At 40.0% G+C, this 26,258-nt stretch overlaps 1 protein-coding gene across 4 annotated transcripts in view; it reads right to left on the reverse strand.

Moving 5' to 3' along the window:
- Positions 1-26,258, reverse strand: part of LOC105477009 (zinc finger CCHC-type containing 2) — a 66,419-nt gene that overhangs the window by 13,154 nt on the left and 27,007 nt on the right. For all 4 annotated transcript variants that reach the window (XR_011616837.1, XM_071085224.1, XM_011733307.2 and 1 more), the window contains 8 exons: positions 24,768-24,880; positions 16,795-16,889; positions 14,002-14,085; positions 11,878-11,935; positions 9,398-9,533; positions 7,917-7,981; positions 7,458-7,552; positions 2,003-2,131 (listed from right to left, as the gene is read on the reverse strand). Coding sequence is in view for 3 of the 4 variants with exons in the window: in XM_071085224.1 (XP_070941325.1) it covers positions 2,003-2,131; positions 7,458-7,552; positions 7,917-7,981; positions 9,398-9,533; positions 11,878-11,935; positions 14,002-14,085; positions 16,795-16,889; positions 24,768-24,880 (775 nt within the window). In the remaining variant the exon portion in view is untranslated. The remainder of the gene's footprint in view (positions 1-2,002; positions 2,132-7,457; positions 7,553-7,916; positions 7,982-9,397; positions 9,534-11,877; positions 11,936-14,001; positions 14,086-16,794; positions 16,890-24,767; positions 24,881-26,258) is intronic.

Genomic DNA, 26,258 nt, shown 5'->3' on the forward strand with positions numbered 1-26,258 from the left:
AAACATACTGAAAAAGTTTGTCTATTCTAGGTAAGGCATAAAAATCCTCTCATTTAATGCTGGGCACAGTGGCTCATGCTTATAATCTCAACGTTTTGGGAGGCCAAGGTAGGAGGATCACTTGAGCCAGGAGTCCAAGACCAGCCTGGGCAACACAGCAAGACTCTGTCTCATAAATTTAAAAAAAAAAAAAAAAGAAGAACAAAAAAATCCTCTCATTTAAGCTTCACAATAGCTCGGTGAAAGGTGGTTTTCATTTTTTTTTTCTTTCACAAGGAAACTGCAGATCAGAAGTACAGTGTTGCCTCAGGTTAGAAGAACTGGTGGTACAGTAACTATGCTACATTTGGTATGACTACAAAGTCACTGCAAAGTAAAGACTGACTTTAATTGTATGTGATGTAGCAACAACTGTGTCTCCCTAAGACACAGCCTGATACCACAACACAAAAAGAAGCTAAGGTCCCAGAGAGCTGCAGACTGTCCAGGAAGAAATCACACTTGGCTGAAACAATATGTGGTAAGAATCTTAATCTGTAGGTGGACCACGAGAAGTAACCTGATACTGCCCACCAGCATGAGTCCACCTTGTAACCAAGGTGTTACCAATCAGATGTTGTCATGCATTCAACATACACATTTTAAAGGAGACCTCACCTCCAGACCAGAATGGTAGAATAAGACCTCTAATAAGCCACTCTTTCATAAAAGCAAGGAAAACCCTAGCAAAAACTGTCAAATAACCAACTTTTTCAAAATTCTGGAAATTAAAGGCTTACAACACTCTGAGAAGTGTTTATTCAAGAAAAATAGCTCAATCTGTAAGAACAGAAAACCTCAAGGCATTTTCTCCTTGTCCTACTTCCACTCCCCCTTTCTCCAGCTCTAAAACAGACCTGTAAATGACTTGTCCCTCAATTTCTGAAATCAGTGCAAACACTCTCTCTCTTCAGTAGTAGCTACAAAACCCAGCAGCCATTAGGAGTATGGGTCTGGAGTTCCCCAAAAGCCCCACCACCAAACTGTCACCATTTGACTGTCCGGCAGCGAGTGCTCACTCTGCGTTATAGCCTCTTACCCACAGGACATTTGTCATAATTAGTCAGAAGCAACTGTTTAACGATGTATACTAGCTGGGGCTAAGAAGAGCTAACCAGAAAACTTAAAATGAAAAACTGGGGAATAAGATGGTTACAGGAGGCTTCAAAAAGCTTTAATATATTCCTGGGAACCTAAAAGGTTTTGCTCACGCCTATAGTTATATGCCCTCCCAAGGCAGACCTGAGAAGGCCCTAAGCAATCACTGCTGGCTGATTTTAAGCCTCTGTGCACGGAGGAACTGAAGACATAATACACAGAGAAAACAACAAAATGGCAGATGTAAAACCTACCTTATTAGTAATTACATTAAATGTAAATGGACAAATAGCAGAGATCGGCAGAATGAATAAAAAACCATAATCTAACTATATGTTGTCTACAACAGACAAATTTTGTATTTAAAGACACAACAAATAGGTTTAAAGTAAAAGGATAGAAAACGAAACACTGTGCAAGCAGTACCTAGAAAAATGCTGGATTGACTATACTATTATCAGACAAAATAGACTTTAAGACAAAAATTGTTAGTAGAGACAAAGGATATCCTAAAATGGTAAAAGGGTCAATCGAGAGGATGTCAAGAGCATAAACATACATATGCATCTAACAACACACGCATTTTCCTTCTTTCCGCACTAACTCTACCTCATTATGATCCTGTCTTCATCCTATTTAACTTCATATGCAGTGAAATATGTTTACCAAATCAACATTGCTAGGAATTTCTAAGGCAATTATCTATAAGATGCCCTTTATATCAATTTTACATTTAAAATCAGTTAATGGCATTTATAGGATCATAAAATTCCTTGTTTGACTTTGACATGAAGAAACAACACACATTTCCCTCCACTCCCCCACCCTCACCATGCCAACAATACTCCCATTTCAAAGAGCAAACCTCTGTCTTTCTCTTCTTCACTTTCAAAACTTTCTCTTCCATCGTGTCGGGGACTAGATGGAGAACTGTAACTCTCTGAAGATGTTTCTCCACATGTGTCATGTCCAGAGCCAATGTCCAAATTCACATCTAAAAATAACAACACTGTTAAAAAAATCATATTAAGTCATTTTAAATTAATTTCTAAGTTGAATCATTAGAAATTAATTTTAGCTCTAAATATTTTCTTCAGTTTCCCCACAATCATCTAAAAAAGCTTGTCCTTGATATAAACTGATTAAATTATAATTTTAATAGATAATGCTTGATAAATATATTTTTAAAACAATGCACAGAATAAGTCATTCTTACTGACTTCAAAGAAAAAAAGAGTTAAGGTTGGTTGCAGGGTCTGTCCAAAATCACTTTGAGCTACTTTCTAAGTCTAGATATTTTAACTCCTCAGAGCTTGCTGGAATATTCATTCTTTAAAAGAATTCAAGAAAAGGGCTGCCAAAATGCCTATTCAATAAAAATTACTTGGAGTATTTAAAATAATAAAATGCTTCCCATCTAGTAGACTGAGTAATATCTTGAGTTCTGCCAAGTTCAAGCTTATACTAAGGTAGTATGAGGTGGTGACAGGACCTGCCATGACCAACTAGCTGTATCTGTTTTGAGCACATAAGGAGGGACTATTGTTGTATCTAGTATTGGACAAGAGATACACACTGTGGATTTTTTTTTTCCTATAGTGCCCCTGACTTAGGGAAATATTATCTTATCTCTGTAAACCCAGTAGCTAGCATAATTCTGCCTTACAGCAAGCATTCAACATATCTTTGGTATATAAATCCCCAAATCAGGGATTCCAGAGGGCTCTTAAGAACTGTAGATTACTGAATCATTTCTGTGGCAACCGGTAGAACCAGTAAAAGATAATGCATATTAATTGCCTGGGCAAAATATGTGTCAGAGAAAAGGCACAATTTGCATAATGAGCAATTCAGGCGGCTAACCTGTGGCTTTTGGCTGGGATAAACTTGTAACAGCGCTAAAACTGTTAAACATGAGCTAGATTAGCTCAGTCACGCAAATGTGAGATGAATATTGAAGAAAAATAAAGTCATTAGGAATGCTGATGTTGCTAAATTCCTTCTGAGTAATAAATGTCAAACTTCCAAGGGAAAACTGCACAAAATCATATGAGTCTACAAGGAAAGTGGCAGAGGAGTTCATAGGCAAGTAATAATTTCACAGAAAAGTAACATGGAGGAAACCTACACAGTAATAGGCCCTGAATGACCCATCAGTAAGGCGACTAAAGGGATGCAAGTCAACACCAATGGCTGCTTGAAGACAAACTAATGGACCATAGTGGCCAAACAAGTTGTCATTAAATTGGACTAATGATGAAACCTATAGAACTTGCATGGAAGTCTTGCATATAAATATCTCAACCAGCATATAACAAAATGAACAATCCAAGATCAAGAGAATCAAAGATTTGGGGATATTCTCAAACTAGAAATGGACTGGAAAGGAACCTCGGGGTAGCGTTCATCAAAACACAGACAGTGAAACTACAGTAGACTACAGTTCAAAGAGCAAATTTCAGAGTATGTTTTTAAAAAAAGCAGCTACCTCTCCAAAGGGTGTAATTTACAAAACTATTTTTATTTACACTGTGCAAGCTGGTGAATATTCTAATCAACTGCCACATACAAAACCGCAGCTTCTAAAGAACTGAATACATAAATCTAAATCTATACTAAACAATCTTTTTTTGATAATTCAGAAGGTACTTCAGAATTGTGTAATACCTCAAGAACTTTAATAATCAGAAATTATGTGATCCTCTAGAGATTCAGGGGATGTGGAAAGTGAAGCCAGACCAATTATGAAAAAGGATACTCCACAAATTGCCCTTTTAAAAAGACACACAAACTTTGAATTTGTCATGTCTCAATGATAAAGGGTCTTGTACATAATAAAGACGACAAAAACAAAATTTTAAAACAGAAACCACTATTCTAACACTAAAAATACCGGTTACTGGTAATTATAAACAACAGAAGTCTGTTACAGAGTTAAGACCCATTTAGATAAATCATAGGCAATAGAACCACATATTTCACCTACGATATTAAAGGAAGCTAGAGACCTAAATCTTTTACAAGAAACTGAGAGATCAACCATCTCATTTCCCTCTAGACTTTTTGGTGCCACAATTGGCAATAGAAGAGTGGGGTGGAGGAAACACTGGGCAATAAACTACAACGATGGGCATTTTTTTTTTTTTTTTTTTTTTGAGACGGAGTCTCATTCTGTTGCCCCGGCTGGAGTGCAGTGGCGCAATCTCGGCTCTCTGCAACCTCCACGTCCCGAGTTCAAGTGATTCTCCTGCCTCAGTCTCCCGAGTAGCTGGGACTACAAGTGTGCGCCACCACACCTCGCTAATTTTTATATTTTTAGTAGAGACAGGGTTTCACCATGGTGGCCGGGCTGGTCTCAAACTCCTGACCTCAAGTGATCCAGCGGCCCTGGCCTCCGAAGTGCTGGGATTACAGGCGTGAGCCACCATGCCTGGCCAAGGTGAGCATTCTTAACGCTCTATACGCACCTCTTCAGAAGACAGACAGAAAGCTTGGGTTTTAACAGAAAAGACACTCCAACAACACAGACAACTGATGGCACTGACTGCGTCGTGGCAGGAGCCAGCACGGAGGAGGGCTGAGCGCCATCTTTGTTTCCTTTTGAAATTCTAAGCTACATAACTGTATAACATAACATAACTCAAAACAGAAGTTAAAATTTACATTTAATAATAAACTTTTAGGCTGGGCGCAGTGGCTCACACCTGTAATCCCAGCACTTTGGGAGGCTGAGGTGGGCGGATCACGAGATCAGGAGATAGAGATCAACTTGGCTAACACAGTGAAACCCTGTCTCTATTTATGTTATGTAAAAACACACAAAAAAATTAGCCGGGCATGGTGGTGGGAGCCTGTAGTCCCAGCTGCTTGGGAGGCTGAGGCAGGAGAATGGCGTGAACCCGGGAGGTGGAGCTTGCAGTGAGCCGAGATCGCACCACTGCACTCCAGCCTCGGGGACACAGCGAGACTCCATCTCAAAAATAAATAAATAAATAAAATAAAATAATAAATTTTTAAGAAGTAAAATACAAATCTTAAGCTAAAACGTATTATTATTTAAAGATCCAAACAACCTGAAAGACTCAGTATTTTCAGCTTCAAGACAATGTCTCTCCAATTTATGACACGAGCTACTGTTCCATAAACAAATCCTTGCGCATGTACTGAGTTTACTGAAAGCTTAAAGACAATTCTTCCTTGGTGCCTTAATATTTCAAAGAAAAATTAATACACCAAGGGTTTTTTTAAAAGTTGGAATTGGCATATATCTGTGCTGCATTCGACATCAATGAGACAAGCTGTACAAAAAATATTTCATTCACAGTCATTCTATAAATGAAAATACATACAAATCGGTGACAGATACAGAGGAGAAAATAGATAAAACTGAACTTAAATATGCTGAGGTTATTTTCATAATACTTGAAAATTAAGGAAAAAAATGAATGAGAGTTTGTGATGCTGTTACAAAGTTCTTAACCTATACAACGTATGTTTCCCTCTAATTTATTACAACAGGGAAAAGGAACTAAATTGCTGCACTGAACACCTAGGTACTTGGAACTAGGAAAATGCTCTTCATGTTTTTACATGTAATTCCTACAATCTGCTCAAGCAAGCATTACTCCTGTTTTACAAATGAGCAAACAAACGCGTCAGAGAGGTTGCATGCTTAAAAAACTGGGGGAGCACAACACTCAAACCCATAGCTGTCTCTGACCAAAGTCCACGTGCTTCTCCTCTGGAAATGGGCTAACACGGAAAAAACAGCTGCAAACTTCTTTAGTGAGCAGTAGTTCCCAAACACTGTGAGACAAGAGACAGAGTGATCTTATGGAGGGCAGGAATTTCATTCAGAAAATGGTATTTTAGAAAACAAACATGGCAGCAATATGGAAAATGAACTAGAAAGAGAAGGAACAGAGACAGGGAGGGCCGTCAGAATCAATCTCCAAATGTCCACCGACAGACTTCTGTCTTCCGCATTTAGTGTTTTCCTCCTCCGTTATGCTGCCATCACCACCAGAGGGAACCTCAGCGACAGTAAAGTGTTACACGATCCTTCTACAGACAAGATGGGTTTTGTCCATGTTATTTTACCCCCACTTCCAGTGATTCAATGAGTTGGCCAGATGATGTTATTTTTTAATTTATTATTATTTTTTGAGATGGAGTTTCACTCTTGTTGCCCAGGCTGGAGTGCAATGGCGCAGTCTCGGCTCACTGCAACCTCCACTTCCCGGGTTCAGGCAACTCTCCTGCCTTAGCCTCCCCAGTAGCTGGGATTACAGGCGCCCACCACCACGCCCAGTTAATTTTTGTATATTTAGTAGAGACAGGATTTCATCATGTTGGCCAGGCTGGTCTTGAGCTCCTGACCTCAGGTGATTCGCTCACCTTGGCCTCTCAGAAGTGCTGGGATTATAGGTGTGAGCCACCGTGTCTGGCCCAGATGATTTTAGATTCGAAAGGTAACCATTTTTCTTTCATCACTATTCAGTCTTTCTATACAAATATACAGTTTAAAAACATACTCAAAACTTTTAAGAAATTGATTCTGGTTATTCGTATTACATCACAACTGAATGTACTAATATTAGAATAACATTTAAATTAAAATATCACATTTGTGGGATCACTACATAAATGTGTCAGGGGCATCCAGGGATAAAACATTTTTCTAGAGGTCTGCGTGCTCTTATTCTTTTTTAATCGTTATAATTAATAGTAAAGATAAACAAAATCAATGAAGCTATAGAAGGGCACTTCTCAAGTCAAATGAACCTTGAACCTAAAAATAAAGGAACCTTAATATAATGGTGGGTAAATGGAAGCCATATAAATCTAGCGTAACAAAAATTTGAGGGTTGACATTCCCTTAAAGCCTCATAAACCTTCGTAAAGGATGGTTATTAAATCATGAAGAAGTCAACAGTATTCTAAAAAATGACTTTACATAAAAACACTCTCATGAATGACTGGCAAAGCCACAGGAGAGATCCCCCATGGCCTTGGGAAATGTCTCCTGAGTCGGAACTGGCTGGAAAAGGACAACCTGGGAGACTCCTGCTGCCAGAAGGGAGAGGCAGGTGAGAATAACAGAGGCAAAGGCAATCTTCACCCCCTGGCTGGTATGTATTCCCTAAATTAACTCTACTGATTTCGCAACTGTTTAATTTGGAAATTGCTGTACGTATCAACACAAGGTAAAATTAATAGTAATAGGATTTGACATGACAGCTCAGTATCTATTAATACAGTAAGTATCATGCTGAATATATTTAGGTGAGGGGTATTTGAAACAAAAATAATCTTCTTACCTTTCACAGCACCACCATGGGCATGCTGAGGAGTGGAGAGTCTAATACCATTTATTCTACTATTCAATCTGTTGTCAGTTTTCTTAATTTTCTCCCTAAACCAAATGAACACATTGCCAACATTTTTATAAGGTTATCTACCAAACACATTCAGTACAGTATTGACCAAATTCCCTTCAAGATTCTTTAGAGTTAATTTTTTTTAGTAAGGAATAATCTACATACAATTAAGATTCGCCCTTCAGTAAAGTTCTGAGAGTTTTACCCCTCCAAACTGAATGCAATATTTGACAGGAGCTTTATCACCTGCATATATTAATATTTTGAATCAAAAGAGTAAAACCCAGAATTAAAAATATAAAGAAAACTAACTAAAAAAATACTATGTTGTATACTATCATAAACTAAACAGGCCTATTATCAAAGGCTATATGCTGTCTTTCCTTAAATTGAACCTACTTTTCTGTTTGTGGCTTTCCTTTCTTCTTATTTATTGAAGATAAACTCCGTTTTTCAGCAGAATGCTAGCAGAAAGAAAAAAAGACAAATCAGACAAAAGCTAAACCATACTGACATTTTTACTCTGATAATAAACATTAAAATGATAAATTCTCAGTTGTATATTCTAACAAGTGTTGATTTCCAACCTATTTTTGAAGTTTCCCACCTGAACCACTAAAATTTACATATTCTGTGACAATTACTTATATATTTTCCTCATGATTAATACAATATTGTTTTCTATTTTTCTTTTAAAATGGACCTACATTCTTTTTTCTGACTATAAAATGAAACACAACGAAGTGACTGGCACTTGCTGTAGGTTTACTTCTATTAAAGTACAATTCGATAAAACTGCCAACACTTAATTATGTCAACTCTAAGAAGAGAGGGAGCAGGTACTGGAGTGCGAGAGAGAAAGTAAACTCAGAGGAGCTTTGAAAATAGGTCCTTAATTATGACTGAAACTATTTACAATTTCTCAGAATATGCGTTAATGCATAAAAACACATTCCAAGAAGAGTTAACATTTGGATCTGAGCGTTGGCCAGAAACAACATCAGGTTAATGAACCAATTTTCTAGACAGAAGTTTCATTCCATACTTGTAACATATACATAGGGACCTGTGAGGCCATGACACTAAACATACTTAAGAGCATTCTGCTCTCTGATCACACCCAAATCTTAAGAAAGCAAACATCTCCTAATGCATTCTGAAGTGTCAGTAAACTGACCCAGATATTCATGAAGAAAGGTCAGTTGGAAAATTTACATCCAAATAGCAAGGCAGTGATTGAAATGTGAATCCTTCTTTCAATTCTTTCAAGACCAAAAAATTTTGGCATAACAATCTAACGTACACCTTGTTAAACAGTGAAGGTATTATTTTTAAAATTTTTATTTTGTTTTAAATTTATTTTTTAGAGACAGGGTCTTACTCTGTTGCCCAGGCAGAAGTACAGTGGTGTGATCATGGCTCACAGCAGCCTTGAACTCCTGGGCTCAGGTGATCCTCCTGCCTCAGCCTCCCGAGTAGCTGAGATTACAGGTGTGCACTGCCACACTCAGCTAATTTTTAAATTTTTTATACAGATAGGGTTTCACCATGTTGCCGAGGCTGGTCAAATGTGTGGCTTCAAGCAATCCTCCTGCCTTAGCCTCCCAAAGTGCTGGGATTAGAAGCGGGACCCATGGTGCCTGGCAAGGTGTCATATTAAAGTGTACTAATCTTACACAAGCAATAAAAGTTATCTAAATACACATTTTCAAGTCTCAGAAGAGCTTAGATCATATATAAATATAAAGTCTAAAACTTAAACATTCCTTCATTTCTTCTTACCAGATTACTATCTGACTGAAAGCTTACAGAACTTAATTATTTTCTTGTAGAGTAGCAATGCTTTAACTATATAGGTCCAAAACAAACTCCCCACACACCTGGTCAGCTGAGGTCACACAGTGCTCTGGGTGCTGAATGGTGGTACAGCTTTGCTTCCTCCAATCCACAATTCCATTCTGTTCAGAATATTGCATGGTAAGCCCATCCAGTGGAGAACAACTTGTACCAATATTGCTGCCAAAGAAAAGTTTCTGAAAGTGTGAAAATCTGCCCTCAATAGTAACCTGCTATTTCATTTCAATGAAGAAGTTACAGTAACCCTTTTTTCAATACATTAGTTTCTTCACAGAATGCCTAATGATAGGTCTAAGAAAAAAAAAAGTATACTATGAGAAATAAACCACTACACATCTATTTATCATTAATACCTGTCTCTAAAAAGAGTAGTAACAGCTGCACACTCTGCTTTTAGACACTGCGTGATGGTGATCATCATACACTGCTTATTACAGTTGGGACAGAGAGGCTTACACAATCCGCATCTTGAGAGCACTGCTGTCATGAGTACTTAAGTAACTGAGTACATGAAGGGACAGGATAATGAGAACAAAAAACCAAAGAAACAGACAAGAGAAATAGGCCCCAGCAGAATTCAGATGATAAACTTATTGGACATGGACTTTCAGATAACAGTGCTTAACACGGTCAACAAATATAATACTGAGGATTTTGGAAGAGAAATTTGGAGAAGAAAAAAAAATGTAAATTATAGAACTACAAAATAAACTAATATTACAAACTCAACAAATGGGAAATAGATGGAGAAAATTAGTCAACAGGAAACAGATGAAGAAAACCAATGAAGAAAACATTGGTCAGAAGAAAACAGATTAAAGCACTGAGAGTGAAAAAAATGTGAAAAACAAAAAAGGCTTAAAAGACATGAGATGGCAAGGCACGGTGGCTCACATCTATAATCCCAGCACTTTGGGAGGCTGAGGCGGGTGAATCACCTGCAGTCAGCAGTTCAAGACCATCCTGGCCAACATAGTGAAACTCGGTCTCTACTAAAAATACAAAAAAATTTAGCCAGGTGTGATGACAGGCACCTGTAGTCCCAGGTACTTGGGAGGCTGAAGCAGGAGAATCACTTGAACCCGGGAGGCGGAGGGTTGCACTGAGCTGAGACCGTGCCACTTCACTCCAGCCTGGATGACAGAGCAAGAGTCCATCTCAAAAAACAAACAAACAAACAAAAAATGGGACATGGTGAAAAATCTAACATACAAGGATTTGAAGTCTTGGAAGAGGGAACAAGAGAAAAGCGGAGAAGAAATATTTGAAGAAGTAAAAGCTAGTTTTCTAAAATCAAAAGACATCAAGCTACAGATTCAAGAATTCATGCAAAGGAAGCTAGGAAAACTGCTGAAAACCAGACAACAACAAAACCTTAAAAGCAACCAGAGGGAAATGCATATTATCTTCAAAAGAGCAGCAGTAAGACCGATTGAAACTCTGGATGTCAGATGACTTAAGTGTGAGTTCCTCTCAAATGAAGACTCCAGAATAACAGAGTTTATTTGTGAAAAGATCCCAAAAAGCAGGAGCAAGGGAGTGGAGAGAATGAAATGGCAAAGGACTGCAATGAAGAGTCCACAGTGGAGGCTGGAAGCATCAGCAGCTCTGAGCCTCTGGTCCCTCCCAGAATGACAGACCCAAAAAGGATTGAGGCAGCCTCCTCTGTGAGCAGCCAAGGCCCTGAGGCGGAACATGGAAAGTCACGGCTCCTACTTGAGGAGCAGAGTGCTAACATGGTATGAGTCAGAAATCACACAGATGGCTTTATGTGATCTGCAGGAGAAACTGGAGGTGAGCAGAGAGAATAAGATGCAAGGAAATAAAGGGAGAACCAGAAGATGAGGAAGCTATACTTTCAAAAAGCTCATGGAAAATAACTGCCCAATTAGAATCCCACATGTGGCAAGAGTATCTTTTAAAAATGAAGGCAAAATAAACATTTTTTTCCAGATAAAAATGTAAGTACATTCATCACTGGCTGATGTGACTACAGGAAATACTCAAGTGTTCTTCAGTTGGAAGGAAAATGATCATAGGTGGATGCTCAGAGACACAGGAAGGAATGAGTACACAAACACTACAAAAAGGTTTCATGGGGTTTAAAATTATACAGAGAATTAAAATGTATGACAGCCATGGCTTACAAGTTAGGGGGAAATAAATGATGTTACAGTAATCTAAGGTCCTCAAATTGTTTGGGACCAGTACAAGCACAAATATCCCACTTTAATAAGTCAAAGATACGTAATATAATCTCTAGGGTAACCACTAGAAGAATTTAAAAACATTGTAAAACTATCAAGGCTAACAGGGAAAAAAAAAAAAAAGTAGAGACGAAAAACAACTCAAAAGGAGGCAAAAAAAAAAAAGTGAGAAAAGGAAACAGAAAAAGTGGAGAAATAAAAAGCAAATAGCAAAATGACAGAATTATAGCCAAATACATCAGAAATTTAATTAAAATGTACCAAAGCACTTTTTGTTTTAGAAAAAGGATACTTACTTCACAATGGGATTTTTCCCAGTATGCTTCTTGTGGATTATGGTGTGCTGCAATACATCTAGGAGAGAGGAAAAAGTAACTTATTAAATTAAATGCTGCAGCAAAAACCAACAGTAGGATGCTACTAGTCTGTATGATCATAACCACTGGTGACAGACTGTATGAAGCACTTCTAAGCATTTCTCAACAAAGAAGATATCTTAAGCAAATTTTTCAAAAACACAGTAAACTCTGAATTACCTTTTATATCCTCTCAAATGTCTTCCAAAGAGCAAATCAATCTTGTTCAAAACTATGAAAGTCTATTATGAGCATGTCCCTACAAAACTAAAACATCCAATTTCAGATAGAACTTTTTAACCATTAAAAAATGAAGAGTTTCAAACATTCAAACCTGTATTTGTTAATATAACAAATGCCCAGGTACACCACCCTCCAGACTGCTCCATATTTGCCTCTTTTAAGAAACAGAGTATCGGCCGGGCGCGGTGGCTCAAGCCTGTAATCCCAGCACTTTGGGAGGCCGAGACGGGAGGATCACGAGGTTGGGAGATCGAGACCATCCTGGCTAACACGGTGAAACCCCGTCTCTACTAAAAAAATACAAAAAACTAGCCGGGCGAGGTGGCGGGTGCCTGTAGTCCCAGCTACTCGGGAGGCTGAGGCAGGAGAATGGCGTGAACCCGGGAGGCGGAGCTTGCAGTGAGCTGAGATCCGGCCACTGCACTCTAGCCTGGGCGACAGAGCGAGACTCCGTCTCAAAAAAAAAAAAAAAAAAAAAGAAACAGAGTATCACAGGAATGACTGAAGTCTTCCTCCATTCCATTCCCCCCTCATCTCTCTAGAGACTAACTAGTACCTTACTTGTTGAAACATTCTAGTTCAAGTTCTAACTATCCATATATGTGTGATCATAAACACATTAGCTGTTACATGTTTCAATACACAACTGTCCTTCAGTATTTGCATGTAATGTATGCACATCCTCCTGTATACTTTAAATCATCTCTAGATTACTTATAATACCTAATACAATGTAAACGCTATCCAAATCGTTGTTACCCTATATGGTTTAGAGAATAATGACAAGAAAAAGAATTTTTTCCCCCAAATACTTTCAGCTCACAGTTGGTTAAACCCACCAACGCAGAGATGGAGAGCCAACTGTACTATAAATATCCTTTATTTTAATTGCTACCTAGTACAAAGACATTATATTTATTTATAACTTTATTAACATTTGAAATTGTTCATGCAATTTGCTGGTATTTGCCCTTGCAAACAATGCTGCCTCAAGGACCTGTGCCCATGTCCCCTTTTGCAGGTGTGTAACAATTTTCATAGATGCAGAATTGCTGGACAGCAGCATATAATTATCTCCAACTTCACTACACAGCACCAAATTTCTGTCCAAAATAGTTGTGTCAATTTATAACCCCATCAGCAGTGCCTGAGAGTTCCCACTGCTTCATATGCTTGATGTCAGACTCCAAAATGTTTTGTCAATCTGCTGAGCGTGAGATGACACCTGTTTCCATCTGCATTTTCCTGATACCAGTGAGGCTGCACACTATGTAATAGCTGTTTAGGTTTCCTCATCTCAGAATCACCTGTTTATGTCTTTCACCTATATTTCTGTTGGGCTGATTGTCTTATTGACTTTTTAGGAAGATCCTTCCATAGTCCGGATATAGTCTTATCTATAAGTATCTTGCAAACATCTCCCAATCTATGGATTGTCTCCTGGCTGTATGGTTCCTTTTGCCACATGGAAGCTCTAATTTAGTAAGATCTCTACTGTGGTCATGCTCTACTTTGTTCAAGAAAGGCTTCTCCTCCCAAATTAACATTTAAAAATTTAAATTTTACATTTTACATATAAGTTGTTACTCACTTGAATGTCTTCTGCATGATGTAATTGGGAATCTAATTATACCTGTTTTTTCATATGGAAAATCAACTGTGCCAACACCATTTATTGAACGGTCTATTCTTTCTCCACTTATTTGTAATGCAACCTCTGTCACATTGCAATTCCCATATGTCAATTTCTCCACTCCTTAACTGTTCTATCCATGTGCTATCAGCAGGCAGAATGATTTACTCTAGTGAAGCTACATTTACCTTCTTCTTGACTTGAAGCTTCAGAGCTGTCTTCTTTTAAGTGTTCTAATATCTTAGAAGTCTTCAGAGAGGATTGTAAGTTATCTGCAGGAAGTATTCAATACTATTAACTTTTCAGGAAAATTAAAATAAAGAAAACAAATATAATAATTTTTTTTTACCTAAGGAAAATGAATGGGGGGCGAGTGGTGAAGAAAACACGGCTACGCCGGGCGCGGTGGCTCAAGCCTGTAATCCCAGCACTTTGGGAGGCCGAGACGGGCGGATCACGAGGTCAGATCGAGACCATCCTGGCTAACACAGTGAAACCCCGTCTCTACTAAAAAATACAAAAAAACTAGCCGGGCGAGGTGGCGGGCGCCTGTAGTCCCAGCTACTCGGGAGGCTGAGGCAGGAGAATGGCGTAGACCCGGGAGGCGGAGCTTGCAGTGAGCTGAGATCCGGCCACTGCACTCTAGCCTGGGCGACAGAGCGAGACTCCGTCTCCAAAAAAAAAAAAAAAAAAGAAAACACGGCTACTAGTGAGAAGGCAAGCTGACACTGCCCAAAGCACTAGACTATGAGTGGGAACCGTGATCAAGGAGCCAGCTGTTCCCTGAAGAGCGACTGACCGGGGCAAGTCATTTCATATCTGTCAGCCCCAGTGTGCTCATGAGAAAATGAGCAAATAAAGTAGAAATGTGCCTCTTAAACATCTGTGGTGTGGTAAAGATTCAGTTTTTATTTTTTTTAAATCTTCAGTTTGCTGTGGATCGTTACTTTTGTAAAATACAATAAAATACTGTGGCACTGTCAAATTGTTAATCTCTCAGTGTCTGCTCTCAATTTCTGTTCTCGTGTTACAGAACAGTAACCAGCAATTTATGGACCAGCACTGGCCCATGCAACACATTTTGGATTACTTCCCCATTAAAACACAGGCCAGAAGGACTCCACAGTTCAACATCTTAACTCATTCAGGACTTTAGCATTGTTTTGTTTTCAGCGCTAGTTTTCAGGATATGGAGTGATGCTCTCTGACCCAGAGAATAAAAAGGTAAAGCTGTCAATTAAAAAAAAAAAAAACCCAACAGTGTATGCAAATGAGCCTTGAAAACAGTGTATTCACTAGTGAAACAACTCAGATATGCATGAACGTTAGGCTGACAAGATTTCCCACAATCTCAAGTTCTGTACTTTCATACAGTGTTTTAATTTTACAAACTTGAAACAAAATCCACCAACCTCTTTAGCACTGCTTATGTAATTTAAACACTACCACGCCCTCAAGCTGAGTTTATTACTTATATATGAACTCCTCACTTGGGTGAGTTTTCCTGAGCAGCCTGTTCATCTGAACTGAAAGTTTAACTTTGTGCTCAATTCAATGCCTTTTTGAAATTAAACTGATGCTACTGATACATGTTCAAAACAAAGCACTCACATTTGGCTCAGGGAAAAGCACTCACTGATGGTTAAATCTACATAGCTCCAGAATGATCAGGATTCTCTTAATAAATGCTGTTGCTATCATTCAGACATAAATTTAACCCTGGAGTTGTGCATTGTGTCTTGGTCAACTAGTCATAAAGAGTCACATTTTTAATTCTGACTGATAATTACGTTAGCATTTAACACACTCAGAGAAACTTTAAAGGTTAGCCTATATAACACTCAATCATACTATTCTTTAACCTCTTTTTCTCCCACCTCAAATTGAGGAAATATGTGTTTTTCTTTCCCCTTTAAATACAGGAAAATATGACTCTGTTGAAAGCAGAGGGACAGTTTTAAAAAAGAAAAATGTTCCCTGCCATAGTAGCTATGCCTGAAGTTCAGCAGAAATTCTGCTAAAGGACACGCCAATGTTACTGACAAAATATTTGTAAAAGGCAGGCTGAAGTAGATGTGTAGAAAATTAAACACAAGGCAGACAGTGGTGAAAGCTGAAACAAGAGGGCAAAACTCAACATACGGAACATAAGAAAAACTAGCAAAGCTTCATGGAAGAGGTGATGTTTCAGCTGGGCCTTAAAACAGGTGTGATTTTAACAGACTATGACAAAAGGATGGATGTTTAAGTAAAGGTACAAATGAGCAAAGACACAGGACAGGCAATGGCTGGGCGTGCTGGGAGACAGAGCACAGGGAGCAGAAGGAAGCTCCTGGAAGGTCACAGTGGGGCCTGAATTTCAGACCAACCAGGAATTTAACACATTTATCCTTGTGATAATCCAGGGATACATTAGAGTGGGAAACTAGAATCTGAGAAGAGTGAGGGTTTACCTTTAATAGTCCTTGCATGAAAGAAAGGCCTAACTGTAAACAAGGGGATGGTAAGGAAGGGACATAAAGGAAGACATCCTTTGTCTGGCATGGGTTGTCCTTTCCGTGATGAAAACAAAGAGGCAGAATGAGAAGAATAGGGCTAATGTTTTCTGTCTGATCGGCTGGAAAGGTCAACTGGAAACAGGTGACAGGAGGCAGACAGACTAGATCATACACCAGCACGTGGCACTGTAAGGTCTCCAGCCGGTGACGGGACAGTTCCTGCCCAGGAAATGAAGGACTGGCCACACCCCAAAGTCTAGAGAGACTCAGACCTTACCTTGGAATCAGTCTGCTCTGTTATATTAGCTTTTATACATGACTTTCTTTAAAACTGCAGTGTAAAACTCATTAAAAATGACAAATAATTGTATGTCACTATTCCTTAACTTTAACTAAAGTGACAAACCTACAAAAAATGACATGGTAAAGCAATAAAATCCAACAAAGAAAAAAGACTTCCACAGAGGGACAGAGGATGCTTACTGAGACTGTGTAGGGAGTCTGATGATATGGACTGAAAGAAGCTGTGTACTTTCTGACTCTGTAGAAAAGCTTGTGATGAACTTGAAAATAGCTGCCTGCATATAAAAAGAAGAGAGATTTGTTAATTTCAGGTAATGTTAATCCACAAGAAGCTCAGTTTCAATTATAAAGCAGACTTAAGTGGCAGTTTAATTCAGGTATGGAAAAATATTTTTCCTGTAGAAAAGAGTATTATTTTCTAATGTATTTCCTATGACAAGAAATCAGTAACATTTAACAAAACTCATTTGCAAGAATTGACAAAATAGGTGCATTTATAATTTTGTATAATCTAATGGTAAGGTTTCAATTCTGGCCCAAAAATGTATTATTCCAGCCTTTGCCCAAGTGGTCCAACAGCCACCCTTCTGTTCAGAAAAACAACTGCAATTTCTTTACTCTTCTTCACAGGTGGTGTTCTCCTCATTTGGCTGTACTATTTTTTTTTTTTGAGACTGAGTTTTGCTCTTTTTGCGCAGGATGGAGTGCATTGGCACGATCTCAGCTCACTGCCACCTCCGCCTCCCCGGGTTCAAGCGATTCTCCTGTCTCAGCATCCCGAGTAGCTGGGATTACAGGTATGTGCCACCATGCCTGGCTAATTTTGTATTTTCAGTAGAGATGGGGTTTCACCATGTCTGTCAGGTTAGTCTCAAACTCCTGACTTCTGGTGATCTGCCCACCTCAGCCTCCCAAAGTGCTGGGGTTACAGGCATGAGCCACCGAGCCTGGCCTCTGGCTGCACTGTTTTTTTTTGTTTGTTTGTTTTTTGAGACGGAGTCTCGGTCTGTCACCCAGGCTGGAATACAGTGGCCAGATCTCAGCTCACTGCAAGCTCCGCCTCCCGGGTTCACATCATTCTCCTGCCTCAGCCTCCCGAGTAGCTGGGACTACAGGCGCCCGCCACCTCGCCCGGCTAGTTTTTTTGTATTTTTTAGTAGAGACGGGGTTTCACCCCGTCTTGATCTCCTGACCTCGTGATCCACCCGTCTCGGCCTCCCAAAGTGCTGGGATTACAGGCTTGAGCCACCGCGCCCGGCCTTGGCTGCACTATTAAGGGACATTCCCACACTCTCAAAGTAGGAAGTTCGGAAGTTTGGGATGCTAAGAGTCCTGGAAAATATGGAACAGTCAATTATGTAGTTATCATATATTATACATACATTCTACAACCTAAGGCATGACTGACTGATGATTCATGTTGAATGTGTATCATGCCATGAGTCAAAGTTATCTCTGAAACCCAGCTTTCCTCATATTTTATGTAATTAAGAGACTCCAGCTGGAGGTCTTCCCGACAGTGGTACCTGTAAAAGGGTTCTTGGACATACAATTAGAGCAGAATCTACTAGAAAGTTTACTGTGGATTTGAATACCAGTTCAATCACTTATAAGCTGAAGCACCCTAAACAGTTAGCCTTTCAACTTCCAATTTCTTATGGTTACGAGAATCAAATAGTACACATAGATAAACAGTCACCCTACCTACTACTTAGGTGCTTAACGTACAAATCCCATTCTATTAGTTTTGAACACTTTTAATGCTCATTTTAAATTTTAATTAATTTATCCCCCAAGGTTTTTGACCTATTATTCAGATTAATTACAAAATCAGATACCAACAGATGACCTTTATGGGCCAAAGTTGCCTTGTATATCATGCAAGATTGCTTCTTTGTATTCTAATGTGAAAGTAAACATTCAATAGGAAGACATGGGTGAAATTAAGAGATGAAAGAACTGAGATCTGAATTCAGGAGCAAATCTAGATTTCCAGGTCTGAACATATTACCTAAGGCTGACTTTAAAATCCAAAGGCAGTGGTGGAACCCACACCCAGTCATGTTAGAAACCAACCGGTCAAAAGCACAGGCACACCTTCAATTCAAGGCCTGAGTCCCAAGGAACAGCCCAGATATAACTCCAAATCCTATGTACACATCCACTACAGGAACACTGAGTATTACATTTAAACCACAAATGAGATAAAGGCAGGGGACTGAAATCAGCACACAAACTAAAGTCAAGGCTCATTAATGAATAACCACAAGATGGCAATTATACTGATATTAAAAAATCAAAGTGGCCATAAACTACTTGATAAATCAAATCAATAAGAAAAACAAGGTTACATTTTGACATGACAGAAATCATCCAACCCCTAATGCACATTTCAGGCCGTATTTTCATTTTCCTAACCTATAACATATTTGAGACTAAATGCAGTGTGTCCTGTACCAACCAAGATCTGCATCACTTACAAACACTTCTTATTTCTCAGTTTCCTTTCTTCTCCCTCCTTTATAATTGCTACACTTCTGAGACACAAAGGATGACCTACTAATTTAAAACCCACAAACTGAGAAGGAAGTGTCCTGACATCCTATTAATGGTGTTGAGGCCACAGGCGAGCCATTTGGGAAAAGATACGAATCCCCACCATACTCCTTACATCAAAAAAATTACAAATGAATCCAAGATTTTTTTTTTTAAAGGAAGTATCAGAAGAAAACATTTTAAAAATATTTTTTGAAACATATTTCAGATATGTTTTCAAACATATCTTTGAAAAGGTCTTTCTAGGCATGACACAAAACCCTGAAACCACAAGAGAAAAGATCAATAAATCTGACTACATAAAAATTTAAAACACCTGTATGGTCACGAAGTAATCGCAAGCAGGGCTCTTTCCTTTATCTAACAAGTAACTCTTCCAATCAGTGACACCAATAAAGCACGAAAAGGGCTGAAAAGGCCATTCACAGGGGGCGGCAAAGGCTACTCAAACACAAATTGAAATCAGACTGTCTTTCTTTCTGAGATGGGCGAAGAAGAGCAATTGAGAATGTTTTGAGTCTGCTCAGGTGGGAGATACAAGTATGAGGCCTCAGAGGATATAAATTGCTGCTACCTTTTTAGAAATAGTTTGAAAATATTACATGTTAAAAATACATGTCACTTTTGACCAATTAAAATATTTCTATAAATTGATCTTACAGATAAATGTATCCATATGTGTTAACAATATATACCTGGAGAGGACTGCTTGAGCCTAGGAGTTTGAGATAAGCCTGGGCAACAGAGCGAGGTCCTGTCTCAAAAAAAAAAAATTAATAAAAAGTAAAAAATTAAATAATCATACACCTGTACACTGTAGTAGTTTAAAAATATTTAGAAACAACTAAAATGGACATAAAATATGCTAATTACAGTTCAGCTAAAAAGGAATATTACGTAGCAAATAAAACAGCCATCTTTTTACATGTATTGATGTTACCATGTCCCAATATATTTAAAGAAAAAGGTGGCAGAAAAGTACTAATATGTATAAAATACTTCCGTTTGGATAGTAAACGAAATATATATATACACACATAAATCTAAGGGCATTTATGTGCACAGAAAATTTTGGAAAAGTTAGACTACTTTAGCTGTTAGAGTTGGAGAATGGGAAACTGGGAAATTTTCTCAGTCCACACCTCTGCATTCTTCAAAATTAGCTTTAATAGCATCTTTACACTAAAAACGCTTAAAACACACAGACACAGACATGCACAAGAGGCCAAGTAAGATCAAAGCTGAGGAGAATCCTAAAAGCTTTAACAAGAAGTCACACACATACTTTGTTTTTTTTAAGAGACAGGGTCTCACTCTGTTGCCCAGGCTGGAATCCAGTGGTGCAATCACAGCTCACTGCGGCCTCAAGCTCCTGGGCTCAGGTGATCACCCCACCTCAGCCTCTGGAGTAGCTGGGACTACAGGTGTGCACCACCACACCTGGCTAATTTTTACCTTTTTTTTTTGTAGAGATGGGGTTTCACTATGTTGCCTAGGCTGTTGGCCTCAAACAATCCTCCTGTCTTGGCCTCCCAAAGGGCTGTGACTACAGGCATGAACCACTGTGCCCAGCCGCTTACTTTTTAATTGGGGTCCTAGCTGAGAGCCATTTTTTGAAAATGGCTCCTTCCAGAAATAGTTAATTTTTTCCTTCTGAAAATCCCAAACTTACGAACACAGTACAAAGGCTTTTTTCCTAAACCATAAATACCTGATACAATGGCTAACTCCTGGAAAGACATCAGTATTTCCTGTGTTCTCCTACAATCAAAATCAGGAAATTAACACTGACCAATTTTTACTTTCTATTCCTCAGATCCCATTTAAGTTTTGCCAATTGACCCGTTTCATATCAAAGATCCAGTTCAGCATCTGGCACCACACTCAGCTGTCGCACCTAAGAGGACAGGCTAGGTATACTCTGGAATGCTGTCCATGGTGGTTTGTCTGAGGGTTCCCCGCAATTAGATTCCTGGCAAGAACAGAGCAGTGGGGCTGTGTGCTTCTGCTGCAGCCTGTCTCGTGGAGGAGATGCTGACTGCCCACCTTTGATAAGTTCACTTCAGCTGATTACAATGGTGCACGACAAGGCTTCTCCACTCTAAAGTTACTCCTTCTCCCTTTACGATTAAGAAGTATTATTCTGTGAAAAAAATTCTGGGAAAGGACTTTGATACTGTAAATATCCTATTCCTCAAACACTCAACCTATTCACTTATTATTCATTTCAACATGGACTCACGGTTTCCTATTTTATGCAATGTACTATTATTATTTGTCCTGATGTTCTATTTACCCTAGATGTGACACTAGAAGCCCCGTCAAGCTGGCTCTGTCCTTTTGACAAAACTGGATCATTCTTTGAGCACACCCGTGTTTTCTGGCACCACAGACTCATCTTGTACTTTTCCTGCCCCAGCCCTGAAATCAGCTTTTCAAAACTTCAAGGAACTCTAGTTCCTTTTAGAGGAGCTCTAGTTCCTTTTAATGGAGAATCACATAGAGAAGTCAAGGTCTGGGCACAGGTATGCCCACTGTTACTGGGATGTTGCTACTTCCAGACCCTTTCAATGAATCACACATATGCACCCATATCTATTTCTGTATCTGCATATACTAGATACCATGAGTTCACACCAATGACTTCAATTCCAATCAGACACTCTAGGGATCAGGGTTCAACGTGGTTTTGTTGCTTTTCATAGGATAACGCCCTTTTCCAAAAGAAAGAAACCTGGTTCTCACTGTCCTGAATATATTTACACAGTTGCTCCAATCCCCTACAACAGGCTCTCTCCTCTGTCGCTGCTGCTCCCTTCCAACCCCTGGACGGGTGCCCTCCTGGCCCTGCCTAGGCTTCAATGGCCTGCTAGGCCATTGCTCCACGCATCTGCCCTCCTCACTCTCTTTGAGCTCTCTGACATGGGCCAGGCCTCCCACCACCATCGCCCATGACAGAATGGCTTCCTCACCCCACACAGGTCCCCTTCTCCAGTCCATCAGGGCACATCCTCCTATCCTGATGCTGCTGTCTACCTTGCTCTGCCCCACGGAATGGCTTTAGGACTTAACTGGTCAGAAGGGACAGGAAAAAGAGAACGGGAGCCAGAAATGACTTTTGAAACATGATAGTCGTACAAAGAATGCAGTCAATGGTATTACTAAGACCTGAACCACATAGTTCAGCATATCTCCTAGAACACACAGGCATCAAGGGTTTTTCCGAGACAGGCTCTGGCTCTGTCATCCAGTATGGAGTGCAGTGGCACTAACAGTTCACTGCAGCCTCAAACTCCTGGGCTCAAGTGATCCTCTCATCTCAGTCTCCTGAGTAGTTGGACCTACACATGCCACTACACCTGGCTAATTTGTAAAATTTTTTGTAGAAACGGAGTCTCATTATAATGCCCAGGCGGGTCTCAAACTCCTGGCCTCAAATGATCCTCCTGCCTCAGCCTCCCAAAGTGCTGGGATTACAGGTGTGAGCTACTGTACCCGGCCCTCTCCCTCTCTTTCTCTCAATCTTTCCCCTGTGCCCTTTGAGATTCCCCAAATATGCAGATTCTGTGCAGGCAGCCTGTATCTCCTTATTTCTGATACAATCTGCCCAGCCCCTGGACTCCAACTGTGCTCACTGCCACTCACGTGGAAGCTGATCCTTTCCCCACAACCTCCTAGCATTCATGCGCCTGCACTACCTTGACTCAACCTACCACTCAGCCGCTCTGCGTCAACTGGACCTAGTCTATGTCACGCACCAACCTTTAGGTCACTCTTCCATGCTTATATTCAATTTTGGCCCTGGCCTGTCTCCTCCATTCCAAATCTTCTGTCATGCTGGGAGCCTACACGACCACATGGGTGTCTGCATGGGTGACCCACCTGACACTAGGCTCTTTGGCCGCCTTTTCCCCAGTAATTTCCTCACATTCCTATCTCCTTCTAGTATCTTACTTCTACTGTCACACCCCAGATCTTGCCATACAATGAAAATACTCTCCCACTCCCAGATTTCTGCTCGTCTCTACTGGGGAGCAAACATCCCCTTCTTTTCAGCCTCGCACATCCTGAGAATACTCACTGGTCCCAATTCCCTGCTCAGGAGGGGGCCGCAAGAGTCAATGACACACACCTCTGCTCTCCCTTGGGAAGTCGGCTTCCCAAACTGGGCCACCTCAAGTTTAGAAGGCAGATGATAGGCTGTCTTACTTATGCCCTGAACCTAAGCCATATAGGCTCCAGCACTGCTTTTTATGTCATGTATTTATTAATAACTGCAAGTTTCCAGTAAAACAGCATGTTTCCTTGGCCATTATTCCTGAATTTATGTCCCTCCTACAGGGAAGCCCTCAGAGAGGTGAGCGCCACGACTGCCAAAACCATCCGCTGACCTCCACCGTCACCTCTAGATCCACTCACCCAGCTGCCTCGCTCTCATCCCAATGAGACCCTCACTGCTTAATTACCCGATTACTCCCATGGCACCTGTTTTCCAAGCACAGTTCATTCCACTCTAGCAGACTCACCTATTTTCACTTCCTAGTCCAGCTTAGATCTTGTAACTGCCCATCATTTGTTAAAAACTGAACATTTTTCCCCAAATTTCCTTGCCTCATTGTCTTGCTGTCACATCCAAGAAAGCCTTATCCAGGATACATACAACCACTTGCTTTCCTGACACTTGGACCTGAGCTGCCGGGAAACATTTAAAAAATAGCTCACACAACAGGACAGACCAATACCACGATAACGTATTGATCTTCAATCTCAAATGGACTCCACACCTTGCCCAGCTCACTTGACTTCCTTCAGCAGGTTGTCCTCCAGATCGCCACACAATGATGTACATCCCCTCTACTCTCAAGCATGTGATCCCACACCCTCAATCTACCCATTCTTAAGCAAACCTCTTACTTTAAAGAAGCCATTAATTGGGCAAAAGATCCCTCAACTTCCCATCATGAAACAAGTACATTTCCCTACATCCACACTCATCCCGCCTCCACAGGGCCCTTGTGCCGCCAACGACACGCTTCGCCTGTGTCTTCAATTTCTTCCTTTGTGAGCACATGGGAGGCTCCCGGAATTAATCCAAGATCATCTCATCTAAGCGGGTCTTTCCCAACAAGCCCAACAACCTCATGTGGGCAAAACCTTGACCTCTGGCAGCACCAAAGCTCCAACAGAGCAACGGCCAGGAAGAGCAGGTGCTGGAAAGCAGGGCTGCCTTTCACTCTTCCCACCCACCAGCCCACGCACTTGACAACTTAAATAAAACATCTCTTCAAAGTGGAGCTCCTGGACAAAGGCCTCTTTCAATAAGTATTTTATAAAGAATATAAGAGGCTTTATTCAGTATCTGCATATTTCAGAAGCAACTAACTTTTATGATATGAGAGAACTAAAGAGTACAATGATAAAACTAGTTTGGTATCTTTTACTATGAGCCTAGACCTATATAGCACAAGGATAACATGTCCATTTTAAGAAGTACACCAGAGAAAGATCTCTATGATTCCCCCACCTCAAGACCCCATTTGGAGTGGCGCTTTGTCCTGTCTGTATGCTGCTGAAATAGGCGTTAGGTAAATCATTACCTTAGGATGGGCTCTAGGTCAGGATGTCGCCGTTCTTCCCTTTTCAAGGAACCCTGATTCAGGGCTCTTAAGATGGTCTTGTCAAAAGTCTCTGAAGACAGTTCCTTTGGAAGCTAGAAAAGAAAAACCACAATATCCAATGTTAAGTTTCTCACTTACTGGTAAATATGTTACAAGTCAGATGCATAAAATGAAGACTAATACCTCCTGCTCATTATTTTCCCAAAAGCAGTTTGTTTCCCAAATCTTCATAACACCTGACCCCATAATGAAGCAGCACAGACCTTTCCTACTGGGAAATGCACCATCTTCTCATCGTACCTCAGGGCTCCCCCAAGTGCAGGGCAACCCACAGCATTCAACATGTTCCTGGGACAGGAGGACGCCTGCATGGACCTTACACTCTGGCTCCACATGCCACACTGAAATGACACCCATGCTAAGGTTCTCGAGTTAAGGTGAAGATTCTTCTGTTCAGCATAGCTAGTACTATTTTTACCCTGGAATAGTATTCCAAGGAGTGTTATCTGCGCCTTTGCCCTTAGCACTTTTGTGCCTCCTGTTTTATGTTTTACTCTCAGGCAATGTCAGACCACCAGTGCTATGCAGCAAATAAAGAACTGAATATGAGAGACAGGTGAGAAACCCTCAATATTACTTATTTATATAAAAACCACGCACTGGAGGTGCCTCACATGATTGAGGCAATCAGATCAATGAAAACCACAAAAAAATCAACACTTGGCCAAGAAAAATTTTAGATTTTAAACAAAATGTAATCAGTTTACTTTTTAAAAATCCTAGTAAATTGATTATTCATAAGCCAACTTTTCAAGTCTTTGAAAAATTCAAAGTTTTAAATCTGACTTTTCATAACTAATCTGTGCTATTACTGGCATTTTCACTAAAATACAGAGTAGAACCATTAACAGTATCTGAGAAGCCACAGGAATACAAAAATATATACTGATTGTTGATTTACATATTGAGCTCTGAGAAGTCCAAAGCAAATTTTCTTATGAAAAGTAAGTATTTTTAGTCAATTCAGAAACGAGAAATTTAGCAAAGGTAGCATAAAGCACCCCTCACTGTGGCACCGGAGACTGCAAGATCAAGATGCCCTGTCAGAATGAAGTCCCTCTGGTCAGATGGAAGGCTCTGTCGGCATTCCACACACCCACTGTGGAAATCATGCCCTCTGACCACCAACAGGAGAAACAAGGTCTGAATCTATCCATCTTTTTTTTTTTTTTTTTTTTTTTTTTGAGATAAGAGTTTTGCTCTGTCACCAAGACTGCAGTATAGTGGCATGATCTCAGCTCACTGCAACCTCCGCCTTCTGGGTTCAAGTGATTCTCCTGCCTCAGCCTCCTGAGTACCTGGGATTACAGAGGTGCACCACCACGCCTGGCTAATTTTTTTTTTTGTATTTTTAGTAGAGAATGGGATTTCCATGTTGGTTAGGCTGGTCTCGAACTGCTGACCTCAGAT

The sequence above is a fragment of the Macaca nemestrina genome, chromosome 19 (genome assembly GCF_043159975.1).
Source record: "Macaca nemestrina isolate mMacNem1 chromosome 19, mMacNem.hap1, whole genome shotgun sequence".
Taxonomy (NCBI): Eukaryota; Metazoa; Chordata; class Mammalia; order Primates; family Cercopithecidae; genus Macaca; species Macaca nemestrina.